The sequence below is a fragment of the Mandrillus leucophaeus genome, unplaced genomic scaffold (assembly GCF_000951045.1).
Source record: "Mandrillus leucophaeus isolate KB7577 unplaced genomic scaffold, Mleu.le_1.0 Scaffold265, whole genome shotgun sequence".
In the NCBI taxonomy this organism is placed as follows: Eukaryota; Metazoa; Chordata; class Mammalia; order Primates; family Cercopithecidae; genus Mandrillus; species Mandrillus leucophaeus.
In genome coordinates this window covers 2,989,101-3,004,366 of record NW_012102754.1, presented here as the reverse complement: position 1 = coordinate 3,004,366, position 15,266 = coordinate 2,989,101, and the positions used below count along the sequence as shown (strand labels likewise).

Below are 15,266 nucleotides of genomic sequence, written 5' to 3'. Positions count from 1 at the left end.
CGGCTAATTTTTGTATTTTTAGTACAGACAGGGTTTCACCATTTTGGCCAGGCTGGCCTCAGACTCCTGACCTCAAATGATCCACCCACCTCAGCCTCCCAAAGTGCTGGGATTACAGACATGAGCCACCATGCCTGGCCACACACTACATTTAAGTGTGCAAGGAAGAGGCAACTTTTTGTTCTTTAGTAACTGCCTTAAACTTCCCCATTCGCCTCCCCATTCTGACTAGCTAGGAATGTAAATCAACCAATTCAAAGAAAACTTGGCCTCTTGTGATTTGAATTATTTTCCTTTTTCTTTCCATTTAAACCTGCCTTTCCTAGGTAAATAATCACTCCTCCAAACCCTCCACTTTCTCTGCCTTCGCTGTCTTGGAGAGCATATTGGGGAGCTTGTAGGGTCCTCGTGGCTGCGGGGCATCTTAGAGCTAGACAGTGTCCTCTGGGTCCTTGCAGGACTCTGCAGTGATGGGGACCCTGCTCATCAGGTCATTTCTCTGCCTCACTGGCATCTGCTGCCAATGTCTAAGACCTGGGAACCTTGGTCTGTTCCCTGTCTGCTCCCTTAGAAGCCAGCACCCCTTCCATGGGCACCAGCATGGCTCTCACACGTGTCAGCTACCTGGCCCTGGCTGTCCAACCCTAGGACAGCTACTTTATTACAGTGTCACCAGCAATCTTCTATGACTCTGCTTCTGGGTGCCCTCTGTGCCACACAGGTGCCAGGAGGGACCCTGGAGCCCCCTTCAGCCTCCCTGAGAAGCTCCTCATCAGTAGTGATTGTACTCTGATTCTGCTGCCCATATCATCATGGCGGGGGGAGGCGGGTCAGAGGTCATAGGCATCCTGCGAGGTTGCTTCTCTCTAGATTTCAATAGAAGTAGAAGTGAAATTTAGCTTTTCAACAGACTCATCTCTAGAAACCCTCTGTCCGTGTTCACAAAATCTGTCTTTTGAGCCTTTTGTTACCCTAAAGAGCTAATGGAGTGAACTGATCAATGATCTTTTGGTTCTGGATCTACATTCACCTTCCCTGGGGTAAAATGCTTATGGTTTAGCCTAAGAAAATGAAGACACAAGGGAATGCAGTTTTAATGGGAAATGAAAAGCACTGCTTTCTTGTTTTCAAAATAATGTCCCATTATACGTACAAATACCGCTTTATAAGTGGAGAGTTTGAGACACCACACCAGTGGGCAAGCAACTCTGATTTTCAGATTACTTAAAATGTTTTGTGCCCAGATACAGACATTGCTCATAGTTACCCAGCTTGCCCATAAGGAATTTCATTCTTTCCCACCCCACCCTCTGCCCCTGACCCCCACCGCCCTTCCTGCAAAAGCTTCTCAGCATTCTCCACTGAGTTCATAATCTTCTCAGTGATCTGCTTAAGTCCCTCACTGTCCAACACAGTGAGTATGTTTGGTGTTTGGGTGAAGTTGTTGTGATAATCAGGGTCCCTTTTAAGTAGAAGAGCATTTTTGTTGGCTGAAGACTCAGCAGCACTCTTATTTTCTCTAAATTCTGGTTCCCAGCTGGCTTTAAACACAAACCTCCTTACTGCTCCCTTCTCTGAATTCAACTGTAAGCTTCCAATGGCGTACATGTTCAACCAACATATACCCATCTACTGTTGTCTTACTTAGGAAGTATTCTTATTGATAAGTATTCTTATTGGTATTTCTTAGCCTTTTGGGAGCACGGACCCCTGTGGAAATCTGATGAAAACTAATAATGCTCATCCTAGAAAAGTGTGCATGCATACCAAAGTTTGTGAACAATATCAGGGGTCCACAGAGGCCCATCCATGGACTTCATGTCAGCCAAGATCCCAGCTTAGCATTTACTGTCTCAGCTATCATGAAAATTAAAATCAGCTCATGGAGGAAAATATGTGCGAGTTTATAACATAGGGCAGGGATTGCTTAACCCTTTGCAGGCTAAAAATACCTATTTTTCTCTAGAGATATAAATATTTGTTAATCTACTTGATGAATATTAGATGGCCAAATAATGCTGTTATTTTTGAAGTTCTTGTGGCTTTTGATAATTATGCTTCCAGTTATGCTTATGGTATCTCATCTGGGCATCAGATCTGTATGCATACGATTCGTCTTTCTGTGAACTCAAGAACCATCACTTAGCGTTATGATTCTTGCTGCTCCAATAAAACTTGAGGTATATCTTGATAATCTTTAGGATTCCATTCCTTAAGATTTGCTCAGTTATCATCTATTCTAATTTCCCTTCCTGACAATATCCACCTTAACCAACCAGATGAGGGCCCTTCCTCTGAGTATCATCAAACCCTTACATGTGGTTATTCTGTTTCCCAGTATGTTACAATTGTCTGGTTCAATGTTCCTCGCTCCATCACACTGTCAACTCCAATAGGGCAGGAACAGTGTCACTCCCACCTTTGAGCCCCAGTAAAGCACAGTGCTCAGCACATAGTGGGTGCTCAACACGTGTTTGCTGGATGTGGACTGAATCACAATAATTCTTCATAATTTCTTGTGATAAATAGACATGAAACGTAGACAAATCATGTTAAGCAGGTTTCATCTTTTGGGTTAACTGTTTTAGCCTTGTAAATTAGTCTTTCATGGTCTGTATATCAAGCAATAATTAGGCCAAAGCTTAATATTAATAAAAGTAAACTAGAGTTAACATGAATTGACAGCTCCATGTGTAGAAATGATAAGAGAAGGTCACCAGGGCTGAGTTTGTAACCAGTTGCTGATTTCCTGGCTAATTTAGTGCATACTACAACAGTAGCAGAAAATGTATTTGATAGTTAAAACTCTATTTCTTAAACTGGTGTTTAACCCTCCACAGACTGACCCAGACCTGATTTTTCCATACCACCCGGCTCCCCACTCTCTCTACTTCTGAACCTTATCCCTATAACTATGCAAGCAGCTTCATGGGCCCTGGGTCCTATTGGTCCTGCTGCTTCTACATCAAGAATGCCTGTCCCATTACAATGTATTAAAATGTTCCTCATATTTTGAGAACCTGCTCAGAGGTCATTCTTCCTGTGGACCACCTCCACATCCCAGGCAAAGGAATTCTCCCTTCTCAAGCTGCTAGGAGCACAGGTTACTTCACATGAGTCCCTCCCTCATCGATTCTCACTCGGGACCGGAAAAAAAATAATCACTTCCAATAGATGTTTTTCTCTTAATTATTCAGTGATATTTTTCATTTCTATGTCATCTTTTTTCTTCTAATCACCTTTGGATAGACATCTGCCTTTAGAATTTATCCAATTACAAACTCTCTCAAGTAAAATTGATACACAAACAAAGTATGAAAGAACGTATCACACGTCTTTTTAAAAAACAAGATATCCAGATTATTGTTGCAAAATGTTTTGTGATGAAGTCCTTCCTGTTGAATGAGTAACTGTATGAAAAGACCATACTTCTTTTTCATCCTTATTAATATTGTTGATAATATTTACTCATCAGTTCTTGAGCTTGAGAAAATTCACCTGGGACACTGTCATCTGAAGACTCTTAGTCTGAGATTTCAATAATATAACCAATTTCACCATTATTGTTAGAATCTAGAGACCTGCTGTCCTCTTTGAATTCATCTTCTGAGTCATCTAATGATGGTGAAATGTTGTTCTCTGTCAGTTTTTGGAATTTTCAATTGTATGCAGTGAAAACTAAAAGCAGATTCAAAATAGTGATGATTTATGTCACTACTGAATCATCCTTCTAGGCAATTTCAATATTCTACTTATTTTTTCATCTTTTTTAGCATAATTTGGAATAATTGGTGAGTAATGATGAAAAATAATTCCCTGGATGATGAAATAGCAAAATGTTTCAAAAGATAGGAAAAATAAGATCACAAAGATCCCATTATATATCTTAGATTTATAAAAAGGTCCAGTGAACCCATATGGTAATTGCAATGAGTTATATTTTATTTAAAAAATAAGTAAATTCTCTTCTTGTTCTTCAGAAGCCCTCTAAGAGAATAAAAGTTATAAAATATCAAACCCTACAAATAGATAGAACAACTCCAAGAGGAAACTCAAAAAGTAAAATTGGCTCCAGTGACCCCATGGTATGCCATATTATGTACATATGAACACTTCAACACACATCTGTCTAACTGAAGGCCAAGAATAGAGTAAGAGTCACACTCTCTATGTCTTCCTGGAGTTCCCCAGGCCTAGTAAAGGCTTTACTCACAGAAGGAGTTTAGGAGATATTCAGCAAGTGGAGAGTTGGAGCAGGAGATATAATCATTAAGGGAATGTCAAACAATATTCCTTACATACGTGCAAGGTCCTTGTACCATCTCAAAATCTAGGCCCTTTGCCTAGAATATTGTTCTTCCCTCTCTCCCTTTTAGCTGGGTGACTGTTAACTTTGAATCTCAATTCAGAGTCCCTTCTGCAGGGAAGCTTTCCCTAATCCTCAACCCCTCCCATCAAGTGCTTATTTATGGGCTGTGAGAATCCTTTCCCTTCACCACATCCCAGCCACACACATCATTTTCTCTGCACTCAACCACCACGAAAAGTTAGTACTCATTAGCCAACACCTCTTCCTCTCCATTCCCACCCTATTGGTTACTGGTTACAAAAATACAGTTAGATAGAATAAATGAGTTCTAATGTTAGATAGCACAGTAGGAGAACTGTAGTTAACATAATTTATTGTATATTTGGGCCGGGCATGGTGGCATATATCTGTAGTCCCAGCTACTTGGAAGGCTAAGGCAAGGAGAATCGCTTGAGCCTAGGAGCTCTGGGCTATAGTGTGCTGTGCTGGTTGGGTGTCCACACTAAGTCTGGCATCAATATGGTGATCTCCCGGGAGCGGGGGACCACCAGATTGCCTGAGGAGGGGTGAACTAGCCCAGATTGGAAACAAAGCAGCTCCAAGCTCCCATGCTAATCAGTCATGGGATTAGGTCTGTGAATAGCTACTGCACTCCAGCCTGGGCAACACAGTGAGACCTTGTCTCCAAAAATAATAATTTATTGTATATTTGGAATGTTCTCAACACCAAGAAATGATAAATGTTTGAGGTGATGGATATCTTAATTATCCTGATTTGATCTTTATACAATGTAGACATGTATCAGATATCACATGTATCCCATAAATATGTACAATTATTAGGTATCAATTTTTGAAAGTGAATATGGAAAGTTTTAGTGTGTCTCCTTCATTACAGAGCTGACCCAGGCAAGGGCTGGTCAGGTTCTCCAAGCATCCTTTCACCAGCACAGTGCTGCCCATGGTGGGAGCTCAGAGAGTAGTCTGTGAATGAAAAAAAAAAAAAAAAATTGAATTCAAACACTTTTCTGAGTAAAGAGGCTTACCTTCTCAAATTCATGCCTTTGAGAAAGTAAAGGTAAAAACTAAAAGTCCATCTGAAAAGAAAACAGACCAGGCAAGAAAGCTGTTACTTTCCTAGACTATATGTTCCTATGTTCCTTTACTCAGGGGTTATTGGGAACAAGAGGCAACATGGCTGTAGCAGAGGGCTCCTCATCTCATGATTCTGGCTTTCATTTAGGTGTCGGATGATTTATCAGAGACAGACATCAGCAATGAGGCTCGGGACCCCCGGACTCCCATAAACACCACAGAGGAGAAACGGAGAAACAGGCTGTACGAGTTAGCAATGAAAATGAGTGAAAAGGAGACTTCTTCAGGGGAGGATCAGGAGTCTGAGCCCAAGACAGAATCTGAGAACCAGAAGGAAAGTCTGTCCTCTGAAGACAACAGCCAGAGCGTCCAGGACGAGCTGAAGAAGGTAAGGGGCTGTGAAGCCACCTGCAGACAGCTCAAGCTTCTGCAGTGGGGTGCTGGAGATTCTATATTGGTGCAGAGAGGTGCTGGGTCCCCAAAGAGCTCTCTCTAAAATGCCCAACCCTGTGCACTTAGGAGAGCCTAAGAGAACCCTTCTTAACTTGCACTGGGTGGTACAATCAGGAAAACAGCACCATGGAAGTTTCCCAAGAACTCTTGCCTTCCACTGTCTTTCATCAAGACAGCCCCTTGGCTTTGAGTTTATGATTTAGTGCCCCTTATCCCTCTCACTGGTAAAAATCAGTGTTATTTCCTGCTCCACCCTCTCCCTGAGGAATTTTGCCCACGGATTGAGGTCATCTAGCCAACCCCTCTTTTAATCAATGATGAAGCTCTGCTCCATGCTAGGAGACTTCGTGTTCAAAGTGGCCCTCTGGATTGTTTCTCTCTGCAGTTTTCAGATTTTGGTTTGTTTGTTTGTTTTAGCCTCAGAATCCTTTTTCAAACAGTCTTTATATGGAATCCCAGTATTTCACACAGAAAAAAGTATTCCCGTCTTAGGGTCCCCAAAGCTCTAACCACTTGAGTTTCAGAACCACACTCCTCCTCCCCTTTTCCTACCCCCAGTAGCCCCTGAGTTGCAAAGGACACAGTTTGAAAACCACAGAAGATAAACCCAACCTCTGGCATAAAAGAATCCCACACTCCCTCCCTGTAGTCAGTGCTCTGCCCACTGTCCTCCAGTATTGGGGTTTCCTCTACAGCTTCTCAAAGCACGTTTATGCTAGACTTGCTACCTTAGAGTCAGAATATCCCTGCCAGCCTCCGACGGAAGGGAACACACTAACATTTGTTGAGTGTCTCCTCTATGTCTCCTGTGTGCGTGTGCCTGTACACATGTTCATTAGGTCCTTAAATAACCTGTTGAAAAAGAAGCAGCCCATTTTTGCAGAAGAAGAAACTGAAGCTGGGTCATTGAGGTCCTTACCAAAGGCTCACAACTAGTAAGTTTCAGAGCTAAGGCTGCATCACAAACCTGCTTGGCCTTAAATCACAGGCCCTTCCTTTACAATGAGCCAAAGATGCGATTTTATCTTCAGAGTGATGATTTGTTAGAGAGAAACCTCCCAGGTGTTTTCTGTGTCCCGAGTGTATACTGTGTAAACTAAGAAGTTGCTGTTAATGCACATGCATGGGTGAAGGAGCTGCCTTCATCTGCTCAGCAGCCATGCTGGGGTCCTGTGGAGGAGGAATTGAAGACCATTACTGCTGAGCCCCTGAACCCTCCAACAAATTGAACTCTGTTTTTCACTTTTCCCATCCCATCCTCCATAACCGTCAAGTCCTCACCCATAAATCTTTTCCCAGTTTGTCCATGAGGTGGAGAGTGGAGCTTGGTCTCCACGAGGAGCCCCTCACTGGGATATGGACTCCAACCTGTTGCAAATGGTAAAGGGCTCTGATCCTCTGTGTTACTTGAACTGATGCCACATTACAGTCAGATTTGTATGCTGGAGCTTAGAGCCAGATAGTATCTGGAGAATATCACATTCTTTCTTACAATGACTCTGTCTCCTACTGGCTTTGCTGCCTGATGGTCCCAAGGCTCTAAAAACTCTCACTGTACCAGTAGCGCGCCAGGCTGAGTCATGCAACCTCACCCTTCATCATTCTGCAAGGAGCAACCTCCTTGAGGCACAGCCATCAATGTACGCTATTCTCCCCTGGGCAGAATGTAAGCAGAGAAAGAAGGAGCTACTGGGGGGACTTCCTGGGGACTTAGACAAGCACCTCCATCCTGCCCTGGCCCTAATTAGGCAGGAAATTAAGAGAGTTGGCTTTATTCAGATTCCCAAATGTGTCAGCTTCTCAAAGTTCAAGTCTTGCCTTCCTAGTCTACCATGGATCAATGAATTAAATATTCAAACATATTCTTGTGCATGTAAAAATTCATATAGCCATATATATATATATATATATATGGCTGGGCATGGTGGCTCATGCCTGTAATCCCAGCACTTTGGGAGGCCGAAGTGGGCGGATCACAAGGTCAGGAGATCAAGACCATCCTGACTAACAAGGTAAAACCTCGTCTCTACTAAAAATACAAAAATTAGCCAGGTGTGGTGGCAGGCACCTGTAGTCCCAGCTACTCAGGAGGCTGAGGCAGGAGAATGGTGTGAACCCAGGAGGCAGAGCTTGCATTGAGCTGAGACTGTGCCACTGCACTCCAGCCTGGGCAACAGAGTGAGACTCCGTCTCAAAAAAGAAAAAGACAAAGAAAAAGAAAAACAGAAATATATGGTTAAGTATTGAATATTATTTAAAAACAGAAAAGTGTTGAGATACGTTTTAGGATTAGACTGAGTCTGAAGCATAACCGGCCAGGTGCAGTGGCTCATGCCTGTAATCCCAGCACTTTGGGAGGCCAAAGCAGGGAGATCGCTTGAGCCCAGGAGTTTCAGACCAGACTGGGCAACATGGCAAAAACCCAATTTCTACTAAAAATACAAAAAATTAGCCAGGGTTGGTGGCGTGCATCTGTAGTCTCAGCTACTTAAGAGGCTGAGGTGGGAGGATCACTTGAGCCCAGGAGGTTGAGGCTCATCACTGGATGCCAGCCTGGGTGACAGAGTGAGACCCTATCTCAAAAAATATATAAATAAATAAAAACAAACAAAATTAGCTGGGCATGGTGGCTCATGTCGGTGGTCCCAGCTACTTGAGAGGCTGAGATTACTTGAACCCAGGAGGTTGAGGCTGCAGTGAGCCATGATTGCACCACAGCACTCCAGCCTGAGCAACGACAGAGAGAGAGACCCTGTCTCAAAAAAAAAAAAAAAAGGAAAAAAAAAGAAAAACAAAACCATGCAGTTTGCAAACTCTGTGGTGTTGGTTAATGGCTTAACTCACTGCTACTACTTAGAACATGACGATTCACTTCTTGCCTGCTTACTCTACCTCACCTCCTAACTGGTCTCCTGACCCTCCAGGCCCTTCTTGGCCCTTCCAATTCTATCTCCACTCAGTGGCCAGGTTGCTCTACAGTTCCTGCACTTGCTCACAGCCTGTCAACAGGCCCATGTCTGTCTTGCTTTTTAATTGATCCCTAGGACCCCGTCCAGGTTTTCATTGTTGATTGAATAAATACATCTTGGCCTCATTTGTAAAATGGGGATAATCATACCTCCTTATAGGGTTGTGAGGAATGAATTATGTAGTGTATGGTTTGGCACATAGCAGGAGCCCAGCAAATCTTAATTATTGTAGCTTTAGGAAAATAAGCTTCACTGTCATGAAATATCATCCATCTGCTGGTACTGAAGGAACAGCTTAGTGCTGATTCCCAATCAACACTTGCCGTGTCATGCTGTGGGTCTGTAACTACATTTGGTGCTCCTTGATGCCATGCAGAGTGTAAGTGTGGAAATCACTACATCAGATCCCTAGGTTACCATCTTCAGGATCATAGTTAACTGTGATGTCCCCATGACCCCAACACCACTAGTCTGAGCAACACACACAGACACACACACACACACACACACACACACACACACACACGGGAGTAGATCTAGGGTAATGTGACTATTCCAGAAGCTGCCACTGCTCCACCCTTGTTTCTTAACCATGGTAGTGCACACTGGCCCAAAGTCCAACTACCTGAGGGCCTTCTCTTGAGTAGCAGGAGCTCCTCTTCCTAATCAGAAGACTAGCTGGAAGGGCCAGAGAAATGCCACTCCCAGGAGCGGGAGTGAGGCGCTAACCAGTGACTGATGGAAGGGTGTAAATATCCCAGCTCTTTTGCTTCGGTTGGGATGGTGACTCTGAGGCTTGAGCCACGCACTGACTCCCTCAGCATATGTAGCTGGTGGCACCCACAGTGATGAACTACTTGATAAACTACATGATAAGGCAGTCTTCTCTACTGACTCTCTTCCCTTTCCTGTCTCACTTCCCCACTCCTCTGCCACTGTTTCCTGGGACTGCCTCCCACATAAGCCATGTACACCCCAATTTTTGTCTCAGGGTCATTTTCTGGGGGAGCCCAGACTAAGACAAACAGAAGAAAATGTATCATCCCCAAATTGCAAATACTTACTTTGGTATTGTGAATAAGCAGTGAGGAAGTCTAACCACCAAATTGGTTACTGATAGGCTTTATCTCACCAAAAGGAGGCTTGCCTCATACAGAGGCAGAGCTCAGCCAGGGCCTCCATCACTGTCCCTGCTCTTTGGGAGCCAAAGCAGAGGAATGCGCATATGCCCGTAGACATAGTGACATCAATGGCAGATCAATATCCTCAGTATAACATCCCATTTAATTGGAGCTACAGAATCCTGTCCAGCAGCAGCAGAAGCATTTTAGAAACATACTTTTACCTGATGGGATTCAAACCTTTGCTGCATGCAAACATATCCCTACAGTTGGATTAATGTCTTCCTTTGACTGGAGGCTGGGGCCCAGTGATTACTTAAGGATGGGCACTGGAACCTGAATTTAACCAGCTGAAGAACGAGCTTGGGGCCAGATCAAAACTTCTTGGGAACTGGATTCCTGAAAGGTCATGTTTCTTCTTTAAGTAATAACTTGGTTCCACCAGACCTCAGTGGTCAGCCTTCCAAACCACGTGGTCCTCAAAGCCTGGGAATGAGCACTTGTTTCTCCCCAACCACTGAGCAGCCATGCCAACAGCACTAGCCATGCCAATGTTTCTGGAAGAAAGTCCTGGCTGAAGTGGTTCTTTTTGCCTCTAGCGATGCAGCTGCTGCCCTCCTAAAGAGGGATGCAAAGGAGGACTAAGGACTCCTGGCCTGAGTTTGGAGACTACATCAGGGGCCAAGTCTCCCCTAAACCCCCTAATTTTTCCAGGCCTGGAGCAGCAGTCCCCAAGTTCCCTTCTGGTTCCAAAATTCCAAAGTTCTAGATATGCAATAGAATAAATAGGTTTTTGCTTCTTAACATAAGTATCATTTACAATACTGTATATGAAAAAAGATGTCCTATGTGTCAATCTTTTGGAACATGAGCATTTGTTAAAGGACTAGATTAGGCAAATCTTGCACTATAGCCAAATGTGTACATCTAGTGTCCTTAAAGCATTTTTATTAAGAGTCTTTGTTTATTAATTATCATAAGTAGCTGAGCCATTGTGCTTTATTTTCACAAGGGAGTCAACAACCAGCAGACATCTCTGCTGGGATTCAAACTGACTCTCAGTTTCACTTTAAAGAGTGAAACTACATTTATAATTTCATAGAATAATATTCATTTTTTCAATTTTGAAAAATTTGAATTGTATTTATAGTTTCATAGAATAATTTTCATCAAAGTACTGAGACTTCTCTGAACTAATAAATGTCATTCTCCCTCAAACAAGAGAATAATTTGTGCATCTTCTGATGGCTGCCCCCCAATTACTAAAGCCAAGCCACATGGAAACACAATCCTGGTCAATGGTGAAGGAAGCAGATTTATTGACTGTTGTCTGAGAAAACCCAGAGACTTGGGTTTCTCAAGTTTAATGTGCTTGTGAAAAAAATTTTGTTGATGTCATGATGTTAACATAAAATCAAGTATTGTCCATATGTGTCTAACTTTCATAAAATAACCATTCACATGAGGCTATAGCACCCTACAACCCAGGGAGCATTTTATTTCAGAAGAGTGCCTCATTGTCACTTGCTGCTAGAGTGAATATAGTATTAGATACTGACTTATAACTTCCAAACTACACTGATTTCAATAGACCTTATGCCTATTGAGGAATTAACACCTCTTTCCCAACTTTCTATTTAACTGCTGCCCTAGGAAAAAAGAGAAGCTTTAACTGTCCACTTAGAGCTACTGCTCTTATCCACAGTGCTTGAACAGGTGAGGAGGTTTTATTTCACTCATGCTCATCTGCACCCTTCATTCCCACAACTGTGTCCTGGGGAAGGACCTGCCAGGCCGGGAAGGACCTGCCAGGCCAGGAAGGTAGAGTTCTAGGTTCTCTTTTGGATCTTCAAAAGAGAGAAGCAGAATACCTGCCTCTCTAGACAAAGATGGACTGGGAAAGATTGCCCAGAACTCCAATGCAGACATACCTTCAAGCCTCTAAAATGCAGGTGTTACCTGGAAGGCCAGGATAAGGATATCACCCCAGTCACAGCAGTAGAATGAGGTGCTGGACAGAAATGGTTTGAAGAAAGAAAGGCAGAGTTACTCCAAAAGGTTTTAAGTAGAAAGGCCTGGCAAGCAAGGCACTGGTTCAGAACTCTCACCTCATGGAAGCCCAAAAGTAAGAAACTCTGGGGAGGGGGAAGAGGAAGCAAAGATACTGTGAATCTGAAGTTCTGTAGAATAAGCAAGATTGTGCTCTTGGAAAACATCTCTGGGTAGAAAATATAAAAACTAAAGAAGGAAAAACATGTATATCAGTTTCTCCTATAAACAGAAATGCCAAAATCCTAAAGAAAATACTAGCAAACTGAATTCCACAACATTAAGAGAGTAACATATCATAACTCATATATTTTATTCCAAGAATGCAAAATAAAGTGAAAAGCAGGAAACCCCACTGTTATACTCATTTAGTAAGTACTATTTTTTAAAAGCACATCATAATCTCAACTGATGCCAAAATGTCTTTTGGAAACATTCAACACATATTCCACTGGGGGAAAAACTCTCTCAGTGTAATAGAAAGATAATTCTGTAACATGATGAAGAAAATCCACTTCGAAGCACCAGAGGCCCTGGATTTTTTTTCTTGATGAGAGCTCATTTTAAATATCAAAAACATCATGAACATCACATTTTACTACCGATCAAAGAAACACATGACAAAGAGATGAATTTGTAAATGCTTTTACATAAATGTGTATTTTGTTAATCAAATAGCACGTACATATGTGTAAAAAATAATATGTGTGGCTTTAAGATTTGTTTTAAATTACAGACAAATATTTGTAGTTATTTAGCAAATATGTATTGTTGCTAAAGAAATAAATGAGCAAAATTGGCTCTAGAAGGTTTACAAAACCTGAACAGACCACAGAAGAAATTGGCAAAGTGGTCAAGGAATTATTTCTCAGAAAGAAGCTAGTCTCAGGTATCTTTGACAATAAAACCCATTAAACGTTCATGGTACTAATTACCTTCACACTAATAAAACTGTTCTTGAGCAATTAAAAAAATGGAAAGCACCCCAGTTCTGAATCTCACACACAAAAAATCACACACCACCAAAAATTTACAAATTAACTCACGAGTGAATAAACATTCAAAAATTCTCAAAGTATTAGCAAATTGTTTCTAACTATGAATTAAAGTAATAATTTATGACTACCAGACAGGATGTAGTCTAAGAAAGTAATAATATTAATTTTAGGATATCTATTAACATTTTTGTTATGTTTACAGGCTAAAGGGAGAGAAACATGATTTTATTAAATTCTTAGCTTGATGTTTGACATAGTAGGAAATTCATAAAATACTCCTAAATACTGAATGAAGAATGAATTCCAAACTAACAGCTGATAAAGTTAAACAACCATTTCTGATAAAGTAGGAAGACAAAAACTCAACAGCAGTGACTGGTAGCCTTTTGGGGATTGCAGACCTTTTTACAAATTTGATGAACATTGTAAACCCCTTCTCCATAAAGCATAAAAAAAGAAATTGATTTTCATCAAATTGGAAAGTCACTGATTGCATGAAGCCCATCCATAAACCCCAAGTTTAAAAATTACTATTAAATGACAGAAAGAAAACAAAGATGTCTTCTACTACTTCTTTGATTCAACATTGGTCTGGCATTCTCTCCAGTATAATAAGAAATAAAAATTGCCAACATTAGATAGCAGAAAACAAAACTATGATGACTTTAGATTTCTGAGTTAAGATAATAAAATCAACTGAAAAGATTATTAGAAATAAGTTTGGTAGGGTGGCCTATCACAAAAGAGTAATACATAAGCAAAAATTTCATATACACAGCAATAACCTCTCAGAAAATATAAAGAAAAAATTCTATTTGCAATAGCAGCAAAAGTACACACAGCGCTGAACATACACTTGGCATATAACCCAAAAATTCTCCTAAGTATTACCAAAGAGAAATAAAGACCTATGTCTACATACACAGACACACACACAAAACATTCATGATCACCAAAAACTGGAAACAACCTAGTTGTCCACCAGCTCACCAGCTGGTAAACAAGTATAAATGCACCAATGTCAATGAATCTTAAGAGCATTATGCTGAGGAAAAAAAGACTCAAAAGGTTACATATTTCCCACTTACATGACATTCTGGAGAAGGCAAAACTATAGAGACAAAACACATACCAGTGGTTACAAGAGAATGGGGTGAGGGGAAGTTTGATATAAAGAGACATAAGGGAATTTTTTGGTCTGATGGAAATATTCTAAATCTTGATTGGGTGGTAGCTACTCAACTGCATGCTTTTGTCAAAATTCATAGAACTATTTGCCTTTAAAGGCTGAATTTTACTGTATGTAATATACATATGCACATACACATTTACATATATATATATACATACATAGTGCCCTTGAATAACTTAACTACGAATGTATGAAACTCATGTGAATAAAATTAACCAGCTTTGCTAGGAGACATAAAGACTGAATAAGTACGGAAACATATTCTGTGTACCAATGGGAAAACTTCACACTTTTATAGAAGTTAGTTTTCCCCAAATTAATACATACATTTAACAGATTTCCAATCATCTTAATGAGATTTTTTGCAAACTTGATGAAGTTACTCTGAAGTTCATCTGGAAGAATAAGTGCATAAAATATAGCCAAGAAAACTCCAACTGTAATTATAGCAGTGGGGCTAACACTGGAATAAGCAAACAGATTAATGAAACACAATAGAAAATACAGAAATTTATTATGACATGACAATGGTACATTTAATATCAAAGAAAGATTCTTTAAGGAATATTAGATTAACAAATTATGTAGTACAAGCAGAACTAAATTAGATTCATACATCATACTACATACAAGAATAAATTCTCAATGGGCAGGAGTTTAAAAGGTTAAGTAAAAGAAGTTACACAATTACTAGAATAAATTATAGATGAATATTTTGTAACATTAGGACAAGAAAGGCCAGAAACCTTAAAAGCCTGAAATATATGATTACATAAGTATTAAGAACTTATGTTCATCAAAACCATAAAATTAAAAGGAAAAGAATAGTTAAGAAGACATAGTGCTTAAATATATAATGGGTGAAGAATTAAGAACTTTATAACTCCGTATTATAACTCTGTATAACTCTGCTATAAAGAAATACCTTAGACTGGGTAATTTATAAAGAAAAGAGGTTTAATTGGCTCACAGTTCTACAGGCTGTACAGGAAGCATGGCTGAAGACGCCTCAGGAAACTTACAATCATGGCAGAAGGCAAAGGGGAAGCAGGCATGTCTTACATGGCTGGAGTAGGAGGA

At 40.8% G+C, this 15,266-nt stretch overlaps 1 protein-coding gene and 1 long non-coding RNA gene across 3 annotated transcripts in view; one reads left to right on the top strand and one right to left on the bottom strand.

The window, feature by feature from the left end:
- Window positions 1-15,266, bottom strand: part of LOC105542669 — a 129,447-nt gene that overhangs the window by 30,008 nt on the left and 84,173 nt on the right. The gene's annotated exons all lie outside the window — the stretch shown is intronic.
- MYRIP (myosin VIIA and Rab interacting protein) overlaps window positions 1-15,266 on the top strand; it is a 425,120-nt gene that overhangs the window by 368,996 nt on the left and 40,858 nt on the right. For both annotated transcript variants that reach the window (XM_011984307.1, XM_011984308.1), the window contains one exon: window positions 5,553-5,792. In XM_011984307.1, coding sequence (XP_011839697.1) covers window positions 5,553-5,792 — 240 coding nt within the window. The remainder of the gene's footprint in view (window positions 1-5,552; window positions 5,793-15,266) is intronic.